A 24,299-nucleotide genomic window follows, 5' to 3' on the forward strand; every position below is an offset into this window, starting at 1 on the left:
TGTAGAAGATTTTAATGCATGGCCTTTTTGGTTGAGAAAAATTTAATTTAAATAAACAAAAAATCAATATTATCTTTATAAAATAGGAATTGTACTGAATTGATTCCTAAATTACATCTTTACTCTTTATTCTAAGAATATCTGATTAGTTTAATCAGGGAATATCTGATGATATGTCACATTGTCTTAAGAGACTTTTTGTAAAACTAAAATATAGTGTTTTTTCAAACATTTTAATACTATGTATGACCTGATTTGTATGACTATGATTTTCAAACATTTTAATACTATGTATGTTACTGTGAATGACCCAAATTGGTGGTTGTTGACTTTCACCGGTGCATGTTGACAATTTCATACTCACTTTGGTAAATGTCCGAAATAGATTCTAAGGTGTCACTGTCCGGTATGCCCTACATCAATGTTTTTCAAGGTTCAGTGCCATTGCCCGGTATGCTCTACATCAATCTTTCTTTAAGGTCAAGTGTCACTGCCCAGTATGCATTTAATCGGTACTTCGAACACTGATGTTTCTCCTAATCTATCCTCAGCAGATATTAATATATCGAATGAATATAATAATATCAACGAATAAATTAATATCAAATCGGATATAACAAATATTTCGGACATTCAATAAAGTGTCTACGTAATTGTTGACATTAACCGGTGAAAGTCGACATTCTCTTTCTTGATTTTGATCATACACGGTAACATATGTACTTGTTTTTATTTTATTAGATGCTCAGAAACAAATGTTTATCTTTAACACCTGTATTCCAAATGAGTAGGTCATTACACTCACTGAATTCTAAAAAAACTTTATTCAGGCGAATGTTTTACGAATGAGGCATTTCAATTTAGATTTTGTATTTAAATATAACACACACAGGCAAAAGTAATATAAAGGAAATGAAGACAAGTTAATAATAATAATTCTAAAAAATCATTTTTTTCGTTGTTGAGAAAATGATGTTAGGACATTAAACAATGAATATGAATCAGATACTACAATTTAATAAAAATAAGTTTTATTGAGGCATTTGAATTTAGATTTTGTAATAAAATATAACACACACATGCAGAAAGTAATATAAAGGAAATGAAGACAAGTCAATAATAACAATTTTCTAAAAAAAATTTGTTGAAAAAATGATGTTAGAACACAAGAAAAAACTTAGAATATGAATCAGATACTACAATGTTATAAAAATAAGTTTTATTCAGGAGGTTAATGAAAACTTTTTAACATCTTCTTATTCATGTATTATGATATATAAATATATTATTACTCCCCAGAAATTGTGACAAATTTGCCTTCATTTAATCTGTTTTCCTTTTTTTAAAGTTATCGAAATTTTTTAATCACAGATTCAATCAAATTTTTAATATAAATATTATGACTGACACCTCAATGTTATGGATTTAAAAAAAAATTTCTTCCTGTAACCTTCTAATCAGATATTTTACTGTGAAGAAAAATGTATCTAAGTTCACTTTTCATAACAGATTTTTACAATAAACATTATTAAAATAACTACTAACTGGTTACAAATTAATTCCAACGGAGATAAAATAATTTTTCACGAGATTCTTTTTATGCAGGTCAGATTAAAGGTTCTTGAGTCTTGCAACCAAATCAACTTCAGCACACCACACTTTTGTTAATCGTTTCCTCTCAACCATATTTCATTTTTCTCTTAAAGACTAATCTTTATTTCACCATAAAGAATTTAGCTAACTGATATCGATAATTACTAGATTATAACCAATCGTTTAGGCAGAATAATATTTTCTAACATTTTGTCACTTCTGTTATTGTTTCCTCAAAACCTTATTCGTTGTTTCCCTAAACCTTATTCCTTAAAACCTCATTGTTTTCTTAATATTCATGCCGGCAATTTTTCCTTCTCTTCATTTACACAATTACTTTAATTTTAACATTTTGACGAGATAAACCTGCTTCATTTTTAACATTCACAAATCATGCACCAAAATGCGTGTAGAATAATGCTTTTTTTTCATAAATTATCACTGTTAAATGTCACAATTTCTGAAGAATTACCCATATATATTGTGAAAAAATATATCCTTCAAACACAGACTATATGACTATATAAACAATTAGCTACATTACATCAAGTATTATTTACAAGAATACATCATTTGAATATGAAAAAAATACAAAAATATGCAAAATATACAAACTTTGTTTACTAAAATAGAGGAGATTTTGTTTTATTTAAATACTAGTATGAAAAATAAATGTTTTATCAACATTAATTATGAATTCCAAAGATAAAGAAATTTCCTTGCAGTCAAAAAAATCTCTACAGTTGAGAAAAAGTTTTGTGTATAATTTCTTTAAAATGTAAAATAAAATATTTTTAACTTCTATTAATTAAAATCAATTCAACAAGGGTTCCATGCTATAAGGTGGATTTTCAAATCTACTTTATTTCAATTTAATAATCATCAGCACATAAATAACAAAGCTCTTTTAGATTTGAAGCAGCAAAGCATAATTTAGATCTATATCAACGAAAATATCTTACAAGTTGGCTCCGTTTAGTTACAAGTAATAAAATAGCACATTTATTATCAACTAAATTAAAAAATACAGAATACTTGTCATCCATAAAGTAATTTGGAAAGAAAATATTCAGCAACCATTTCACTTTTCAATAATAGCATTAAAAACATTGATTCACTAAACCTATTGTCAAAACGTGTATTTAATGCCGCATGTCAAACCAGTTCATCTTTCTCATTGATATTTCATTGATATTTTGTTTTTCGAGAAGTATTTAATATTATTAGAAATATAATTATTTAAATTAAAAAAAAGCTTTTTTATTTAAATAATTTAAGCTTTTTTATTGTTCATGAATAATTCCAATTTAATTTAATAAAATTTTCTGTGGGTGGAAAATTATTAGGAAAATGCTGATATACGATTGAATGAAAAACAATGTGAATAAATTACAAACAAAGGTTCTGAAATAGACTTACTACATTTTTGGTTCTACACGGTGAAAAATGAGTGCTTAAATTTCAAGAAACTTTCTGCGTTTTTGATGAAACCGTTTCTTGGTATATGCTCCGAGTAAAAATTTCGTCAAAGTGACGAGGAAATGAATTTTGTCAAAATTAAAGAAATATTTCGTCATTCTACTTTTTTCCGAAAAATAATAATAATAACCCTCGTAGCGGAGCCTATCGTATCTAATTATCACTTTATCATGGAACACCTATATGGACACCATATAGGTGGATTAATGTCACCCAAACAACATAAAAAAGACTGAGATTTATTTCACCTATGCCAGTAGCGGGATACGAACCCGGGATCTCCCTGGTACTAACGAGGCCAACTCTTTGACCACTATATAGCCGGTCAGCTTGATCATCCCTTTAGTTTCGATCGTTTAGTCTTAAATCTCTCACAACGCCCAACAATGAGATTCCGTAATCGAGGAAACATTTTCGTCATATATCTGAAAGTTCGCGTTTCGTCATAAATCACGTGATTTTGTGACGGAATAATTCTCAAAACTAACGAAATTCAGCACAAAGATTGCTGAATCGACAAATGTGAGCGTTTAATTTCTGAGACTGTATAAACAAAAACTTTTATTAGTGTCTAAACATAAAAAGAGACAAGCACAATGGTAATGAAGGTTCCTTGTTTACAGAATCGAAACTATAGTATGTCCATTTCGGTACCTTTATTTGTACTATGTATCACGAAGTATACCCTCTCCTTATTTATTTGACACCAATACATATTTCACACCGTTTAATTTCAGAGAATTTCTGAAAAAAATATTATAGAACTCTAGTATATACGGTTTAAATTGCGTCTTAAGAAAATTAAAAGGTTAAATACATTATTGTTATTTTTTTTTATTTTTACAAAGAACAGCTATTGACTGTGTGAAAACTCAAGTCATAAGCATTGCAGCGTTTTCACTAAGTAAAACTTATTTAAATTGTGCAATCAAATTTCGATATCACGAACTCAAAGGAAGATTCCTCTCAATTATTTTTTTTTTTTTTACAATTTAGCCAAATGGCATTTTAAAAATTGCATCAACTTCACTTCCTTTTTAATACTCCTTCGCTTGCTGTTCCGTCAACTTGCTCCCTTTCTGATTCTACCCAATCGTTTTGCCACGTAAGACAAGTTTCTTTACTATACATCAAATTAGCTATTTTATGATTTATTTTTTATCTACAGATACCAGGAATAAGGGGGGAAATCACTGAAAAAATTTCATCCTCCTGGCACTACAGCCCTTGCAGAGCCATTGAACCATTCTTTTCTGTTGGTCTCCTTTTTCTTATTGTTAATCATTTTAAATATTCCGAAAAATACATTGGGTTAAAATAGTATAAAAGTCTGAAAATATTAAAAAATAATTGGCTAGCAAAAGCATGAATAAAATAAACTAAGCACATAAAAATATTTAAATAATAAAAAAGCAAGCGATAAAATTAGAATAACAATTTTTAGATCAACAGAGTTGTTGGTTTAATAAAACTAAGAACTGCTTCTTAATATAGCTTGATACATTATAATAGCTTATATTTTCTATTCCCAGCAAAGCGAATGAGATTTATTATTACTTTTGATAGTAATGAAAAAATTTGAGTTATCGGAGTTCGTGATATCGAGGTATGTATAAATATCAGCTGTACAGCGTTCAGCGCTACTCGAGAATAATTTTGTGAAGAACATGAAATGAGCTGCAATTTCTCTCCCAGTGTCACTATATACAAAATAAATATGAATAAATAGCATGATATTAGTGCTTCAATGATAAAGTTTAATACACATTTCTTTACTTGGCTCGCCCATCAGCTATCAGCTGCATGGAATGTTTACATCACAGTAAACCTTTTTTTGTAAAAAAAAGCACATCACAGTTTCCTTTTTTTTTCTTCTTCAAACATAATAAAGCTATATGAACTTAAGCACATCTGTCTACACATAAGTATTCTCCTGTAGTTGTATGTTAACCATGGATGGAGGATTGTTGTCATCTCTGTCCAGTACTGGTGTCAGGCCATTTTGAATTCTCTGCAATAAGAAAAATCATTTAATTTCGAAGATTATTTATTTACAGACAGCATGATTTAAATTATTAAAATACAGGGCGCTGGCCTCTCGCTCGTGAGAATGGGGGTTCGAATTCAGCAGACGGAAGACTCCCTATGTAGTAAATGGTGACCGGTGCACGTTAAATCTGTCGGGTCGAGCCGCGATGGCTATGGGGATAGGGCTTTCGCCTTCCAATGAGGTGAACCGGGGTTCGATCTTGGCGATGGCTAACCGTGGAAGGTTCTCGTGGTCTTCCTCTCTATGTAACGCAAATGCCGGTTAGTTCCATCAAAAAGTCCCTCACGAAGGCAAACTTTTCCCAATACTTGATCCAGGAGTTCCATTGTCTTCTGGATTGGTTTAAAAATTACAAGGCTACGGAGTTGAACATTAGTAGTCGTAAACCCAAAAATTGGGTCAGCTGTTCAACGACGGATATAATATAAAATCTGTCTGGTCACAAAGTTTTCCATATTCCCATAACAAATTACACATCTGGGGGTACTGAATTGGAGATTAATCGTTCTCTGGTTCAGTTCAAAATTACGTTCTGTGGATGAATGAATGGACGTAAAAGTGGGTTCGCTCTATAATGGATAACGGATGTGAGGTATGGTTGTGGTAGAAGTTGAAATCTTAGCCATAGATGGCGACACTGGAAAACAAGAACAATCGTACCTCTTGCCTTAATGACGTACGACAGCAACAACAACATTTGATGTTTATTTATTATATTGCAATTAGTACTTGTTTAAGTGCTTCATATCGTTTATCTTCACACTATGTTTCGTTCATTTGCACTGAGATAACTCATATATTGTAAATTAATTATATTGTAATAAATATATTGTTATATGCTATAACTCATATATTGTAATTAACTGTGGTTAATTGAGAATGCTTCAACTAGTATTCTACAAATGATATTAATTTTTTTCTTCGTTTTTTCCTACTTTAACAGAATTTTGTTTAATCAGAAATATGCTGTTAGTTAATTTTTTATTCATGTTTAATCTGTTCTAATCTATAATTTTTACTTATAAATTTTAGTTTAGTCAAATGCGTAAATTGAACTACTCGTATTAACAAAAAAAAATTTCAATGACTTTTCCTAGCCTTCTTAAACGTATACAATTTTTATTCTATATATGGTTATAATTCATAGCATGATAAAAATCAGGGCTGTCCAACTGGCGGCCCGCCAACTTCTTATTTAGGCTGATCGGCCTCTGTTTTCCCATTAAAATGTAAGCAAATTGTTTTATAATCCTTCTGTTCCATTGTTTTATAATTAATAATTCAACTATTGATTGTTATTGTATAAGAGGTAAGAGGTTACTGTTCCAACTTTTTTCAAACTGCGGCCCGCCAGGTGATCAGTGACCGGAATTCTGGCCCGTGATCTCTTTGCAGTAGGACAGCCCTGATTTAAATCATTAAAATAACGACATAAATGACTTCAATTTTTTTTTAAAAAGATCACTGATTTAAATCAAATATGTCTTTTTTAAGAGTATCATCGAATTAAGACAATTGACTTTTTAAAAATAAAACCTACATCAAAAAAATATTTTTACACATTATTATAAGTAAATTCTTTAGGGTGTGGTTTACATACATTGTTTGTAACCAAGTCTAGTTTAAATTTTTGATTAGATGCTTAACCCTTTCGCGACGCAAAGCGCGAAAGCGCGCTTACCGCTGAGGCCGGCAGTCTCTCTAGCGTGTGTCTCCCCAGGGCCGGAGGGTTTTTCGATGTTAAGCCTAATTCCATGAAATTACCGAAATATCAGCGCGTTGTTTAATATTGTTCTGTAGAGTATTTAAGTGACATATGCTTTATATATATTTCTATGGATACTTTATTTACTTAAGTTATTTCTTGTTTAAATGTAATATAAATATTAATAAGTTTAAATATTTCGCATAATTTCCTCTATTTCCAGCTCAGTTAAAAATTTTCGACGCTTCGACATTCTAACGGTAAAAAGAAAAAAAATTCAAGCCTACAAGATCTAATTATCCACTAAAAACTAATCCGAAAATCGAAAGTAGCGAGAGATAAAAAAAACTCCCTTACTTACTGTAAATAAATATCACGTGCTAATTTAAAGAGCCCTCATAAAACATTCCCCCCCTCCTCTCCTTCCCCTAAAAACCACGTGAATGTACTTTCATCTTGAGTAGAAGGTCAAATCTACATGTATCTGAAACCATATGGACATACAATGCCATCTTTTGGAAGAAATTTCATTTTTTAAAACGTTCCGAAACGCTGGCACAAATATGTGACGGTCTGGGGAGAACGAGAAAACTCTCTGACACGCGGGTGTGTCGGCCGGGAAGTGAGCGCGTTTCTTGCTGTCACATATATGTGACAGTCGGCTCGAAAGGGATGCTTAAGGCCTGTTTAGACGATTCAAGTTCTTGGACGAAGATTGATTGATATTAATGGAAACTTGTTTTGCTTTGAGCTTGGATCGATCATTCAAGTACTTGATCCAAGTCCTTGGACTATCATAGAGCATGTTCTACTTTCCATCCAAGTCTTTTCTCCCTTAACCAATCAGCGTCTTAGGTTCTGTGATGTCAACAAGCAGGCATCAGATTATGTCATTTTGTTGTCTGTTTTCATATATTTTAGTCCAAATAAATTGATCTGTTACGGTTTATTTGTGTTATTATGATTTTATTTGAATTTATTTAGTAATTTTAAACTTAATGTAAGCATTATTTTATAATGCTGGATATGAACAATGCGCATGCGCAAGTTTTTCTTTCGACCAATCAGTGACATTCAAGAACTTGGATAATGTCGACGAATCATTCAATTTCTTGGACAGAGAAATTCCTTCAATTTCTCGGATTCAAGAACTTGGACCGTGCAAACAGGCCTTTAGAAAGAGGCACTTAAATCAGTGATCCTTATTATATCCTATTAAGAAAGCAGTTTTACCTGTTTGAGTGTCCCCTGTGCTGTGTAGATGTAGTAAATGATGTAACCAGGGATCCAGATCATGGAGGAGAGGGCAATGAGCCATCCCATCATTTCACCCCACCAAGGATATCTGTACACTTGAGCATAGACAAGGGGGGAGTAGTCAACAATGGAAAAGAAGAATATACCCTGCAAAAGATTGATTATTGATCAGTTAATGTGTTGGAAGAGAAAATTTGTAGAAAAGACAAATTATATCAGCCGTGATGGCTCAGGAGATAGAGCGTTCACCACCAATGAGGTGAACCGGGTTCGAATCCCAGCGATAATACGAATTCCACACCCGGCTTGTACCGACTACATTCCTGACGTAAAATATCCACAGTGGTAGACGGATCATAGGTTAGAGTCCCCTTGCTGTTGGGCTAACCATGTGAGGTTTTCATGGTTTTCCCCGCCATGTAACGCAAATGCGAGTTAATCCCATCAAAAAAAAGCCTTCACGAGGGCAAATTTCTCCCGATACTTGATTCCTCGAGTTCTTTTGCCTTCTGGATTGGGTTTAAAATTACATGGACACGGAGTTGAACATTGGCAGTCGTAAACCAAAAATTGGGTCGCCTGTTCACGATAGTTGTAAAATAAAACATCAATAACAGGAGTTATTCTCCTGGGAATCGAGTCGAACATAGATTGGATAGCATGGACAGGTACAGCATTCCATGCAGCTTCAACATTATGCCACAATTCAGCAACCGTAGTGATTGACGAGTGGTGGCGTGCCAGTCTTTCGGCAACCATTGAACAGACGTTTTTAATTTGTGAGAGATCAGGAGAATGTGCTGGCCAGAGCAACAGGCGAACATGTTCTGTGTCAAGGAAGGTTAGGACAGTACGGGCAACACGTGGCATTGTCCTGTTGAAACGTAGCGTTATGGAGGCCTCGAAGATAAGGCAGCGCAACTGGTCCTAGCACATCAGAAATGTAACGGCTGCTGTTCAAAGTGCCGATAATGCGGACAAGAGGCGATTGAGACGTGTATCCAATGGAACCCCATGCCCATTACTCCAGGTGATGGGCCAGTATGACAATGTCGAATACAAGCTGCCAATGGGCGTTCTCCACGATATGCCAAGCACGGATGCGGCCATCATGGTGCTGTATACAGAACCTGGATTTGTCTGAAAAGATGACGTCATGCCATTCCTACGTCCAGGTTCGTCGTTGATTACGCCATTGGAGGCGCTCCTTCCTGTGATGTAGCGTCAAGGGTAGCCGAAGTCATGGTCGCCGTGCTGACAGTCTATGCTGCTGCAAACGTCATCGAACTGTTCGAGCAGACACTTGTTGTCTTGCAAATTGTTGGCTCAGAGTTCGTGACGTAGCTGTACGATCACTTAAGGCCATGTGGATAGCATGTCTGTCTTCTCGACTGTTAGTGATGGGGGGAGGGGCACTGAGATCCTACACAGCGTTCCATATGACCGTCATGAACCCATCGATTCCATATTCTGCTGACAGTCATGGGACCTCGATCAACGCGAGCAGCAATACTTCGGTATGATAAACTGAAATCCCGGTAGGACACAATTCGACCTCGATCAAACTCAGACAAGTGCTGATAGGCATTTCTCCTTCTTACACGAGGCATAACAAAAACTTTTTTATCCAAGAGCAACTCTCAAATTCAATTTCTGTATTAGATTGTTGTTGTTGTTGTTAATTTACGTCACACTGGAGTTGCACAATGAGCTATTGGCGACGGTCTGGGAAAAATCCCGGAGGATGATCCGAAGGCATGCCATCACAATTTTGATCCTCTGCTGAGGGGATGGCACCCCCGCTTCGGTAGCCCGACGACCTGCGCGCGAAGTCGAGCACTTTACGGTAGCATAGTTTAACGAGGACCAATACCGCACACCTTCGGTCCCTACGCAGANACATTCTAGATAGTATTTAATGCTTGACTTCGGTGATCTGCTGGGAACCGTGTCTTAACGATCAGTCCACTGCGGGACTTCTGTATTAGAAACTTACTGTCAAATCTCTTCTTTTATACACATTGTAGGTGTCGCTACCGCAGCCTGCTTTGCATGAGTGCGCCTATAGGCATACCACAACAAGCTCTATCCGTCCTGCAAATTTTATGTTCGTGGTGTGTCGCCTTCCTGGTCTAGCAATTTTTATGGCCAGTAGTGTATATATATAAATGAGGTTTAAAATATCTTTGAAGTTTACGATGAACAGGTGAGATACGTAACGTTTCATCAAAAGAAGCAGAACAGTAAAAATGTTCAGCCAATGTCAGTGTTATAACTGACTAATCCATTCTACAAATTTATTCCTTAATGATCTAATAATACATGTCTCGATTAGAAAGATACTTACAACAGTTCCAAGCGGAATCAATATTTTCCATCCCGTTTTCAAAAATGTGCCTGGATGGAAACCAATCATTGTATTTATGTTCTTTGAGAGCCTCTCCGTTCCTGCAAAGAATTAAATTTCGATACATAAAACTTTCTCTTAATCTAAAACTAAGTTGTTCTATTGGCTTATTAGCAGAGAAGTGAAAATAAATTTTTTTTTAAATTTTTATCTTGAATGATATTAATTTAGTTAAAGTGAAATTCCAATGTATATCAGATGTGAACCATACTTCAGAATACCTATGATGACGATCGGATCGCAATCTGTTTCATTTGAAAGATTACTAGCTTTGAAAAATCAATTTGGTGAAACGCTAGTCTCCCCTCTGTAAACACTGTGAAGATGAGCAGTACTGAAGAAAACCTTTCCTTCCAATAATTTATTCTCCGAATCATCTTTTACGGATATAAACCGTTCTTCCCCGGCGGTCTTAATTTGGATATCTTTTCTTCCTCTTTTTTAAATAGTTTTATGTGTTCAAATTTTTTTTTAAGATTCATGTTAAAAATTGTAAATTATGCACAACTATTATAGCCACAAACAATTTTGATAAGATTGATTTTATTCAAAAATAATATCAAACAGGAAGAAAAACATTGCTGTTTAACAAACAATCCAGAAATTACGCATTTGTGTAAATTTTTTTCTTAATTTTGAATAAAATACTTCATTCTATTCCAGTACAATTTGAGTGCACTAATATTACGCTTGCATAACAAAGCTCTGTTTTTCAGTATCAAATAGCGACAAATTTTCTTTAGAATCTAATGCATTTTATATTTAAGTACATATTAAGTACATATCACACACTTTTAGATTTGTTAAATAATCGTAGTTTGAAAGCACATAATAAAACTTTTAGTTTTATAACTTGTAAAAAAGTGAAAGGAGAGATTGCCAGTAGCATAGGAAAAAATATTTTTTTTTAAAGGAAAGAAACAACAAATTGGTATTTTATAGCAAAAAGCAAACGATTTTAAAACCGAAAATTAAGAAACAGAAATATTAAAAACGTAAACGAAGAGATTGCCAATACCGTAAAACCGAAAGCTCAAATAGGTTGAATTTTTTCTCTTATTAATTTGTCAACATCTGAAGTGTGCCTCACAAGTTTAGAACAGTTGATTTTAAAGCTCCTAGAATTAAATGTAGTCTTCGGCAAAAGAATTTTCATCAGATTGAAATTCTTTGATTTGCGTTGAGAGCGTTGAAAATGTTGTTCGATTCCTCTACGTTCTATTCTTCGATTCCTACTAATCTATTTTTCTATATGTTGGAAACTTTTGTTCTATAAGTTTTTGTTCTAAAAATTTCGTATTCATTGGTTCGAAATTTAAACATTTATGAAGAATCGATGATTCAACTTTTTTTGCACTTTCATTATCTAAAGTATTTACGCCAATAAATCAGTCGCCTTTTAATGGATTAAAACAAATGAAGCTGGACAAGTTCTTCGTTAACTGATACAGTTCAGAATTTTATGTCTAAGTTTTGTGTTTAACTCCCGCCTTATTTCTCATGTTGTGAAAAGGATGTTTGTGCCCTGGAAACATTCGCCGTCAATTTCTCAAGTGAGTAAAACTGTATATATATTATCCTAAATTTTAATTTAAATAATTAAGCGTTTACTTTAAATGATCATAATTTAGTTTAATTTACTAGTTATAATTTTTCGTATATTAAATATCGCAGTTTTTGGAGAAATTGTGCAAGAAGTTATATTTTTAAAATTCGATTTCGCAAGAACGGCTAGACCGATTTCACACAAATTTTGTATTTTGTCATGTAAAATTACATAACTTAAAATTATGTAAACAATTTTATACCATACAGTTTAAAAATTTTTCGACTAATATTAAATTAAATATTAATAAATATTTACTAAGGGTTATTTTTTGCATGGAACTATCTTTGAATAAACGGATTTTATAATTGTGTGCATAAATTTCTCGAGATATAGATATGCAAGGAGTAAAATAACATGAAGAGAACCAAACTTTGGACCGTTCTGCTGAGCCACCTATTGTGATCATATTTTTCAGATTGCGATTACTAGCTATGTTTTGAGGGTCGGAAATCCGAATCCGTCGGGAAAAAAAGATATATTTATTCTAATTTCTCATTTCGTAATTTAAAATATCGTCTGCACTAATTAATTTGAAGTCTTCACATCTTTAGATCAAAAATTATTCAAATAGGTCTTTTATTTATTTATTTATTTATTTATTTTTGCGCACTGTACATAATGTTTACGACCTCATTTCAACCCGGGATTAATATTTTTTATTATTAATTAAATTTGTATGAAGCATATATTTGTGGGAAAAAATTAATTGATCTGTTTATTCTTATAGTTTTTAACTTTAACCAATGCTTGTAATAATTTTTATTTGAAACAAAATTTCCCTTTTCCTAACAATTAAATTGAAAGATTTGCTTGAATTATTTGAATAGAATTTATTTGAAAATATTTTTAAGATTTTCAAATAACTGTCACCCAGGCGTCAAAATGAGACTAGTGTCACAGTGGCGTCATTGTGTGACGAAAATATGACATTCAAATCTCAACAGGATCACCATGTGACGAAGATGTTACATATTCAAGTCTCAATTTGATCACCATCAGACAAAGATGTAACATATTCACGTCTCAACTGGGTCACAGTGTGGCGAAATTGTGACATTTACGTCTCAACAGGGTCTCCCATAAAGTTGCGACATGAATATGTCACATCTTCGTCTCACGGTGATATCACTGCTACAGTTAAATGTCTCATTGTGGTCTCTTATTGACGTCTGGGAAACGTCAAAATGTAACCTTTTAAAACCCACACATTGACGTCGGAGAGGTCACATGTGACTTCACAAACAAGTCTCCGTGGCTGTCGCATTTTTGATGAAATCTGATAACGACGCAATCTAGAAATTATCACCAAAGTCAAATCTGTTCTAGATCTAGAAATAATCACGTTCTAGATAAAGTTTAGTTCAGGAAAGAGTGACCCTTACCATATATCCAAGAAATGGCTACAGTCTGGAAGAATACGACGAAGAGTAAAGATATTCCACTGGCAGAGTAAAAATCCATCAGTTGGAAGAGATACATACCACCCTGTAACGGAACGATGAATGAATTAATTATTTCGTCTCTATAAAAACAAGAAATATATTTGAGGGAATAAAACTTACATTAGTGACCATAGGCAATCCTAGAAGAAAGAGAGCAAAACAGACAATGAAAGAGAAGAGTTTTCGTCTAGGGGTTAAATAATAGGGCCATTCATCAACCAGACTCGATACCAACGCCTCTGTTGTACAGAACTGAAAAGAAAAGACGTTAAGCATATAAAATTAGACTCTTAATGATTTCGTTCAGAGTGGTAGACCATGGAAAGGAAAAGTTACTATTGAATAACCATGTACCCCAAAAGAAAAATATTTAATTAAGCTTAAAAGTCTTTATAAATCTTCAAGAAAGATTAAATTTTTATCGAATTTCCCAAGTTTAAATAAGTCTTGCTCAAAAGAAGATTTTTTTTGAACAAGTTAAAAAAAATTACAGAAATAATTTGATATAAATATTTCTTTCAACTGGGAAATAGCATGTCCTGTTCCCTCCTCTCATCAAAAAAAAAAAAAATGTTAGATTTAGTAAAGATTAGAAATAAAAGTTAAAGCAAAAGTAATTTTACTCGTTAATAACGGTAACCTTATGTCAATATATCAATTCAAATAGGAAAAAAGTTTCAATCTTTTTCGAACTCTTGAATTAAGTTTTTTAAACTTAGTTTTAAAATTTTCAAAATATAAAAATTTTTAGATACAATATTTTTAATCAGCTAGTCTTTCTGTTTCTTCTTTTAATTATTATGTATGTAAAAACTCACGAATTCATAAAAATTCATAAATTGAAAATTCTGAAATAAAAAAAAAAATTTTTAAGAATCATAAATAAAAATAGCCCTTTCAGCTCGTCAAATTTTAGCTCTTTCCTCTTTCTCTTCGTCTAAGAAATTTTTTTGTAACAAGTTTAACCGTTGATAAATTTTGAATTAATAAGTGTATATTAAGTATCCAATGTACATGTTTTCAACTCACCTTCGTAATTTCAAGTTTCTAAGTCAAGTTTAACATAGTCTTACAACCTAACGAATAGAATAACTTAATCAATTTTAATCTTGGGTTACCCATTCTCTGTAAATAAAGCACAATGTGATACTGGTGTCCGGATACTTTTGTCCAGATAGTGTATTATGTGGCGATACTGATAAAAACAACAACTTTGGAGTAAGATTTCATTACCTGGCTGTTGATTCCTAGGACGCACAGCATCATGAAAAATAGCACAGACCATATGGGAGAGAGTGGTAAATGCAGCACAACCTCTGGGTACGTTAAGAAGGCTAATCCAGGACCTGAAAGTAGTTACGTTCGGAGTTTATACATCCTTTTCAAAAACGTACAGGTCGTAAACTAATTTATTTACTCCAAGAAAAAAAAAGATTTATTACTAAAATCTAACGAATTATTAGTGTGACGAGAAAGAAAAAGTCAAAACCTAAGTAATGAGCAGTGGTGGCTCAAGCGCTAGAGTGCTCGCCTCCCAATGAGGCGAACACTAGTCATAAAAAAAGAAATAAGGGAATACTTTTCGATATTTAGATTTCTGACATCTCGAAGTGGAAAGAGAAAAAATAATATTCTGAAAATATTTTGTCAAGTAATTGCAAACAAGTAGGTAAGAGAGCTATTGAAAATTAAAAACAATTACGGATAAAAGCGTTCAGTAACTCTTTTTTTTTTCTTCAGTAATTTCATAAAAATAACGGAATACTTTAAATAATTCAGATTTCTGTCATCTCAAAGTTGAAGTTGAGAAAAAAACAATGTTCTGAAAATATTATTAAATAGGACTTTTACAGTACTTTCATTTCAGTAGTTCCTTTTTATTCCTAGTCAAAAACAATAAAGCAAGCCGCAGTGTACGGAATGAAATAAACAAACAAAATTGTACTGAAATGTTTGAATGACTATTAAGAACGCAAATTAACTACCAATCGTACCTTCGATACAAATAAGAAACTAATCTTCGTAGATTAAAAAGATTAAGGAAAAATAGAAGTATAAATATACTAACCTGATTTGACTGCTTCAGAAACAGCAATACCTTGAACATTAGCCATGTAACCAAGAACTGAAAATATAACAATTGCTGCCAAAAAACTGGTCAAAGGATTCACAATACAAAGAAGAATAGAATCCCTAAATAACGAGAGAGAAAAATTAAAATCAATGGATGAAAGATAATAAAACTTTCAATATAATAAGGAAAAAAAATTGTTAATAGTTAACAAAAATTATTTATTCAAATATAATTTCCTGACAGAAACCTAGTCTCTCGATTGCTCCGTAACAGTTTTCGTTTCGTACCTATAACTTGATTGTTACATCAAAACATTTAAGAAAAATATTCATAATGAATACAATTATAGCTTTCCAATCTATAAAATTTAATCCTAAAAATTCTGCTTAGTTAACACTGTAATATCTAAATCATATTTTTTTTCATTCATTTTAAGTCACTATAAAAATTTCTTACATACTTTTAACCAAAGAGATTAAGTATTAGTTAAAGGAAACTAAATTCTTAATATTTATTTCTATAGAAATTTAAATAGTTATTTTGTATACATTATTTTAATTGTATATTTTGACTGAACGAGGGTTTTTAAAAATAACAATTTTACAGAATAATTAATAAAATGTCAATAGGTCCTTATTATTGCTTAATAATCGTAAAACAGTATCTAATCATAAAATATTACAAAGGTGACTAATTAATAATATAATTAAGAAACACAGCTTCTAGTAGTAACCCTTTAATTTTAAATAATAATAATATAAATAAGAAATGTAATATTAAAAGAGAATAACATTAGAAGGGATGATCAATAAATATTACAAGTAGATAGCGTTATACTATTATTAATTTTACGCTGATGATCAAAGAGAATTCTATCTTCTTTGCTTACTAATAATCAATCATGTGTTATTTCTAACCTATGAGAACAGTAAGATGTCAATTATCTTTTTACATTATACAAAAATATAATTTAAAAAATAATTATATTAACCTGTAGAAGTTATGATGAAACTTATTGTAACTTCCAAGATTAATGACAGATCCGAATCCGATGCCAAAAGTAAAAAAGACTTGCGTGCCGGCAGAAATCCACACCTAACCAAAAATTTAATAAATAAATTTATCAAATCTTAAAGATAAAAATGAAAATTAAACAAAAAACACACACAATTTTTCCTAAAAAGATCCGTGATTGCTTAGGGGATAGAACGTTCGCCTTCTAACGAGGTAAACCGGATTCGAATCCCAGCGTTGGCTGGTCGATACGAATTCCGCATTAGGCTTGCACTGACCACAGTGCTGACGTAAAATATTCTCAGTGGTAGACGGATCACAGGGCTAAAGAGATCACAGGACTATTCTCTTTAGCCCTGGACGGATCATGGGTTAGAATCTCCTCGCTGTCAGGCTAACCATGGGGTGTTTTCGTGCTTTTCCTCGCCATGTAACGCAAATGCGGGTTAGTTCCCTCAAAAAATTCCTCCACCTTTTTTCGATTCTCTCTCAATACTTGATTCAGAAGTTCCCTTGTCTTCTAGATTGGGTTCAAAATTACAAAGCTACGGATTTGGACATTAGTAGACGTAAACCCAAGAAGTTGGATCGGTTGTTCAACGACGGTTATAAAATGGAACAAAAAAAATCTCCTAAAAAAGCAATGTTTACATCAATCCTACAGAACTAACAAATCTAAATGGCAATGCATTTAATTAATTTTAAAGAGTAGGATCAATATTTGGGATTGTAATTTATTAACGATTGATTCATTTGAGAGAAGATGAAACAAAAACAATTGAGAAAAATCAATCCTTATTAAAATTAGTCCATGGATAAATCAATTAAATAAATATTCGCTTAATAAGTAGCGATTTCTAATGCATATTTGACAAGCATTCTGAAAAGAAAAAAAAATTGAATTAGGGTTTGTCTTGAAATGTTCTGACCGCTACCGTTCAGAAATAGTTCAATGTGTTTTATTCTTAAGAAAAGGTATTCCCTTGCTTTTTATTTCTATAAATAAACGATTTTGTGTTAAATAAAATGTTTTGAAAGCAAACTTTAAATAATCAACACCTGCGTAGACTTCAGTATTTATTATAATTTCCTTACCAAAATGAAAATTCAGATTAAATAGGTATTAGGGAATTTCGAGTCATTTTGAGCAGAATGTTAAAAGATTATCGGCCGCACAGTTTCGAGGAAATTTTTGTTTTGAAAAAAAAAAAAAAAACATGCAAGTTTTTCCAAAACCTGTTTGTTTTCCTTATAAAATAAAGTTAATACAGAAATTGTAGATTACCTTTGTTTCAGTGAGTTTATCCCAGTTAGGTGTGACGAGGTAGAGAATCCCATTGGTTGCGCCTTCTAATGTCACCCCTCGGATCAAGAGAATGGTTAAAATCACGTATGGAAAAAGTGCCGTCACATAGATGATCTGAAAATAGCCAGGTTATTTTGTTTGAAACGGCCATCATTCATTAAACATTGATAACTAAAAATTAAAGAGGGAAAAAATAATTTTTTTCCTTCAACAATAACTTTTCAAAGCCTCCGTAAAGTTAAAATTAAATCAAGTTTAACTATAAATAAACAATTAGAGAGATTCAGGCGTTCACGTATTTGACGCAAAGAAAAAAATAAAAATGTAAAAATTATCACAACTTTCGATCTAATGATCGGATGCTAGAAGTTTATCTTTATAGCTCGAGGGAGCCACGGTGGCTCAGAAAAAAATGAGAGAGATTCAGACGTTTACGTATTGGAAGGGGGGAAAAAATTTAAAAATTATAACAGCTTTTGATATAATGATCGGATGCTAGAAGTTTATCTTTATAGCTCGAGGGAGCCGCGGTGGCTCAGAAAAAAATGAGAGAGATTCAGTCGTTCACGTATTGGACGCAAGAAAAAAATATTAAAATTAATACTTTTGATCTAATGATCGACTTGATCTTTATAGCTCGAGGAAGCCTCTGCGGCTCAGGTAAAGAGCGTCCTTTCAATGAGGTGACAGAGATTCGAATTGCAGCAGAGGCTGGTTGGTACAAATTTTGACTTACACCAACCACAGTAATACACCAACCACATAAAATATACTCAGCTGTAGACGAATCAAAGGATCATGCGTTAGAATCCCCTTGCCGTCGAGGTAACAGTGGGAGGTTGATAATATCATATTATATCAAAAAAATAAAATATAAAATATTCTCTCCCTACATTTTTTGTAAAAAACTTTTTGAAGTATTTTTTACATTTTTTTAACACTAAACTTGTCTTAGTGCACTAACTGCTTCACAGAGCATAGTTTGAGAAACTCTGCATTAAAGCACTTACAATAAAACAAAATTCGCTAGAAAACACTGTAAGTTCTGTCATACTTGCGACCTTACTGAGAACACATATCATAATATGTAGCATAATGGATCATAAGAAGTGGTTTGCAAAGTATTTGCATCAAGAAATGTAGAGTTGAAAACATTCTGAAGATGCAACACAAACAAAATAAAGGTCAAAAGAAGAAAAAATCAAAGTGGGTGACACAGATCAAAGTTCGCAACTCACGCTTTTTCGCTGATATAAATACAGTGGAACCAAAAATAACAGAAGGTGTTGGAAGTTTTGTTACAAGAAAAAACTATTTCATTAAAATATACTAAATATCACAGATCAAAACATGAGATCTGAAAATACGACTATAAATTTTAGGTAACGGGAGAAAAAAATAAGTTTCTTGTATTTAAACATCTTAATTTTTTAAAATAAGCAAATAAACAAACAAAATATTATTTAAAAAGTATTATTATTATTATTTTCAATTTACAAAATATTATTTTCAGAAAAAAATTTGCAGAAAAATTTGCATTAATATAATGCAAANTACTGACATAAAATATACTCAGCTGTAGACGAATCAAAGGATCATGCGTTAGAATCCCCTTGCCGTCGAGCTAACAGTGGGAGGTTGATAATATCATATCAAAAAAATATAATATATAAAATATTCTCCCCCTATATTTTTGGTAAAAAAAATTTTTAAGTATTTTTTACATTTTTTTAACACTAAACTTGTCTTACTTAGTGCACTAATTGCTTCACTGAGCATAGTTTGAGAAATTCTGCTTTAAAGCACTTACAATAAAAAAAAATCACTAGAAAACACTAAGTTCTGTCATACTTGCGACATTACAGAGAACACATATCATAATATGTAGCACAATGGATCATAAGAAGTGGTTTTCAAAGTATTTGCATCGAGAAATGTAGGGTTGAAAACATTCTGAAGATGCAACACAAGCAAAATAAAGGTCAAAGGAAGAAAAAATCAAAGTGGGTGACACAGATCAAAGTTCGCAACGCACGCTTTTTCGCTGATATAAATACAGGGAAACCAAAAATAACAGAAGGTGTTTGAAGTTTTGTTACAAAAAAAAACTATTTCATTAAAATATACTAAATATCACAGATCAAAACACAAGATCTGAAAATACAACTATAAATTTTAGGTAACGGGAGAAAAAAATAAGTTTCTTGTATTTAGACATCTTAATTTTTTAAAATAAGCAAATAAACTAACAAAATATTATTCAAAAAGTATTATTATTATTATTTTAAATTTACAAAATATTATTTTCAGAAAAAATTTGCAGAAAAATTTGCATTAATATAAAGCAAAAAAAAAAAAAAAAAAAAAAAAAAAAAAAAAAAAAAAAAAGGAAAAATGGTTCGAACGTGGAATTAATGTAGGACCCGACCTAATAGTTCAGGCTGAACCAAAAAGAAAAAAAAAATGTTCTTACGTGGAAGCACCGTATGACTTGGCCTAATAGTTCAGGCTAGACGAAAAAGGAGACAAAATGGTTCGAACGTAGAAGTAACGTACGACCCGAACTAATAGCTCAGGTTGAACCAAAAAGAAAAGAATAAAGTGGTTCTAACGCTGATGCACCGTATGTCTCGACCAAATAGTTCAGGATAGACGAAAAAAGAAACAAAATGGTTCTAAAGCAGAAGTAACGTATGACGCGATCTAATAGTTCATGTTGAACCAAGAAGAAAGAAGAAAAAAAATGGTTCCTACGCTGTAGCACCGTGTGTCTCGACCTAATAGTTCAGTTTGAACAAGAAAAGAAAAAAAAATAGTTCTAACGTAGAAATAATGTATGACTCAACTTAATAGTTCAGTTTGAACCAAAAGGAGAAAAAAAATGTTCTAACGAGGAAACAACGTATGACTCAATCTAATATTTCAGACTAAACCAAGAGCAACAAAAAAAGTTCTAACATGGATTTAAAGTATGACTCGATTTCATAGTTCAGGTTGAACAATAATAACAATATCATCATGTGTGCTAACGGGGTGCTAACTCGGTAATATGGTTCTTCTGCCTGATGTCTAATTCATATTATATAAGAAGCAAATTTTGTTCGATGCCTCAAGTTTATCATATCTGTTCTTACTTTTCCACTCTGATGAAGTCCTTTCCATATGATGAAATAGGTGAATACCCATGCAGCGAACAGGTACAGAGCTAATTCCCAACGAAGACTGCCCATGTCATGGATTCCATCGGTGATTCCCAACACATATCGCCTGAGAAATATATGAGATTTAAAGCATTACAAACAAGATACATCATATAATTGTTTTTGTTTAGTATCATTTACTTCTTTTAAAATTAACAATGTTTCTGTGACTTAATGCAAGAGCAACTAATGTCAAAATTTAAAATTTCAGAGACCAGTTTTAATTTTTTTCATAATTTATTTTTATTTAATTTAATTTATTTACATAATTATTTTTTGAGGGAGAAAAAAAGCAATAATCTTTTTCTGTTCATTGAATGCACTGATTTGATGAACACGGTTTTGTTCGTTGCTTTGAAATTCTAGGCTTTGTTTGTTGGGATGGGTTTTATTTTTTTTTAAACAGTTCTATAAACTTTTCTTCAGGTATTGATATTAATTATTCTTGCGTGAAGATGAAATGCAAATATTACAGACACTAAAAATTTTATTTCTCAGCTATATTTTTTTAAGAATCATGCACAATTATATTTAAGTTAAACCAAACTATTTCACAAATTTATTTTGGTACTTGGGATTATCCCGTCGACCATTTTCGCCAAACCCGATATTATCGCCAAAAGATAGCTTCTTACCGCAAATTTTATCACTTTGTTTTATCATTTTTTATTTTGTTTTATCAAGTTTTATAATTATTTTACTTTGATTTGATTCTTTTTATTACAATTTTTTATTAAGTATTTCAACATTCAAAACTTTTATTATTATTATTATTTTATTATTATTATTTTATTATTACTATTTTTTTATTATTATTATTGTAAATTAAAAACTAGAAAGTGTTTGCTTAACTTTTAGTTGCATTTTGAGTCACTCTTAAGCCGCCACTTTAAAAAAGGGAAAGAAAAACAAAAAGTAAATACATATTTTATTCACTTCAGAGTCTAATAAATTAATCTATATTTAAGAGGAAATATTAAGTACGGTATTAAACTTTATTTAAACTTTATTTAAACTATATTTAAACTACATTTAAACTACTTTATACTATATTGCACTATATTTAAAAGCAAATATATCATAAAAAGAACTATAAATGCATTTTTTTTTTGCATTTTAAACCATAGAAAAAACTATAATTTTCTACTTTAAATAATTACAATTAAGTTAAATTTAATAATTTTGAATAAGTGTGAAATTACAAAAAAAATGCCAGCACTAAATTATCATAAATGTACTGATTTTGAAAACAAATAAAGCTCTCGTTTTCAAAAGGATTAAACTGCATAATTGCTTAATTAAAATAATTAGGAATGCGATGAAGTTAAAAAACTGTATAAATCTATTCACCATTTAAATCGTTTTAAGTCATTTTAGCTGATTGCTTTGGCAACATTGATAAGGTTTTCTTTTTCAGTGCTTAAATAAAAGCGCCTGATAAGAACAAACTCTCCGAAGTGCTTAAAAGATTATCTTCCGTCAACATAACCATATCAATTGAAGTGATCCTTTATAATACAAATTGAATTGGAACTTACAAGAGATTGTTTGACAAGTTAAATCGCTAAAAGCGTAATAAGAATTCGAAAAATGGAGACCCTTACAAAACTTTTCTATTTAGTTTTTAATAAAATCAAATTATGGTTAATGCTTAGTTAATATTCCATTTCAATTTTCTTTTAGAATTCACAATAAATTATTAAGAATGACTTTAAATAATTAAAGAAAATATAAGCAATCTAGTACAAATATTTATTTAACAAGAGGTAAAATATGTAATTTAATATGAATCTATATATTAAAGATACTATAAATAATTTAGCACGAAAGTTAATAAGTATATTGTAAGTATATTGTATACAGAAGTACAATATACAATTGAATGAAAGTGTTTTTATGAATAGAGTAGTGATAGGTAATTAAAAAAGTAATTAAATAAGTGAAATAAAAATTTAGTATGGGTGTATGTATGATTTAGTAAAATTGTTAATGTAATTAAAGATAAACGGAGAAAAACATTCTGGTTAAATTACCGTTATGTATGGGGATGAAATTTCTGNCAGGGGTACGGGAACAGTTTAGCGGGGGTACGCTTTCTTATGCGAAATATCTTGCAACAAACGAAAATTTCAAAAAATTTTATTTAAAAATAAAGCTAGCCATGAAAATTTATGGTTACTTATTTTTCTATTGGGTATTTTTTGCAGAGTTAACAGTTAATAATTAGTGGTACCAACAGCCAGTTGTGATTTTTAATTTTTGTGCAATTATTTTATAGTAAAAAATGCATTCATTTTTTTATTAGTGGTACGCAGCGTTACGAAAAATTTAGAAAGGGTACACAAAAGCCATAAGTTTGGGAAACACTGGAATAGAAGATAATAATGGTTATGCTTTTTAAAAATATATATATCTTAAAAATGATTAACTTAGTGTGTGTGAATATTTGGTAGCTTTTAAACAGTTTGGCATGTTAAAGGAGCCGAAACATTTTTGTGACCCGGAGCGGAGCCCTGCCTGACGTTAAGACGGAACTAGGGATTATACTTGCCTGTAAATATTGAAAAAAAAAATTTTAATTTCGTCATTTGATTTCATCATTATTGGGCCAAAGTTTCAAGTTTATTAGAAGAAAATGAACGAAGCCTAGATTAGTATTTTTTAATGAGAGTGATAAAAAAATATTGTCTCGAATGCATGTTTTTTAAGTCGGTGAAAAAAATACATTCCCTTCAATATATTTTATTTAAATAATTTTAGTTTCTTTATGTTCAGCAATGTTTTTTTATTATTATTTAGGCTTTCTTTTTCGATTTAAATTCAATTTGTCACAACTGATCAAGAACAATTTTTTAGAATGAAAAATTGTTGCCAAATATTTGTTTTTCGTCATTTTATGAATAATTGTTTTTTCCGTAATCGAAAGATTGAGCACTGTTTTTACTATCGTTATTAATAAAATACAGCTGCAATTATTGATTTTAGATAATATTTCTGTCAATGCAAAACACAATTTTATAACACCTTTGCTTAGCGGATTACCAAAACTATTAAAGAAGTAATATCGTATATTCTAAAAATGGCCGACGATCAAAAAATCAAGTAAAGGGGAAAAACTGAAAGGAAAATAAATGTTTTGCATTCTGCTCTGGAAACCAGATTT

The 24,299-nt window shown here is 31.4% G+C and overlaps 1 protein-coding gene across 2 annotated transcripts in view; it reads right to left on the bottom strand.

The window, feature by feature from the left end:
• Positions 1 to 1,014: 1,014 nt before the first annotated feature.
• Positions 1,015 to 24,299, bottom strand: part of LOC107441727 (sodium- and chloride-dependent GABA transporter 2) — a 52,772-nt gene continuing 29,487 nt past the window's right edge. For both annotated transcript variants that reach the window (XM_043052055.2, XM_043052056.2), the window contains 10 exons: positions 21,071 to 21,203; positions 17,916 to 18,050; positions 16,608 to 16,711; positions 15,611 to 15,735; positions 14,776 to 14,888; positions 13,663 to 13,794; positions 13,483 to 13,585; positions 10,432 to 10,532; positions 8,061 to 8,231; positions 1,015 to 5,083 (listed from right to left, as the gene is read on the bottom strand). In XM_043052055.2, the coding sequence (XP_042907989.1) occupies positions 4,988 to 5,083; positions 8,061 to 8,231; positions 10,432 to 10,532; positions 13,483 to 13,585; positions 13,663 to 13,794; positions 14,776 to 14,888; positions 15,611 to 15,735; positions 16,608 to 16,711; positions 17,916 to 18,050; positions 21,071 to 21,203 (1,213 nt within the window). In that variant the 3' untranslated portion in view covers positions 1,015 to 4,987. The remainder of the gene's footprint in view (positions 5,084 to 8,060; positions 8,232 to 10,431; positions 10,533 to 13,482; positions 13,586 to 13,662; positions 13,795 to 14,775; positions 14,889 to 15,610; positions 15,736 to 16,607; positions 16,712 to 17,915; positions 18,051 to 21,070; positions 21,204 to 24,299) is intronic.

The sequence above is a fragment of the Parasteatoda tepidariorum genome, chromosome 2 (genome assembly GCF_043381705.1).
Source record: "Parasteatoda tepidariorum isolate YZ-2023 chromosome 2, CAS_Ptep_4.0, whole genome shotgun sequence".
Classification (NCBI taxonomy): Eukaryota; Metazoa; Arthropoda; class Arachnida; order Araneae; family Theridiidae; genus Parasteatoda; species Parasteatoda tepidariorum.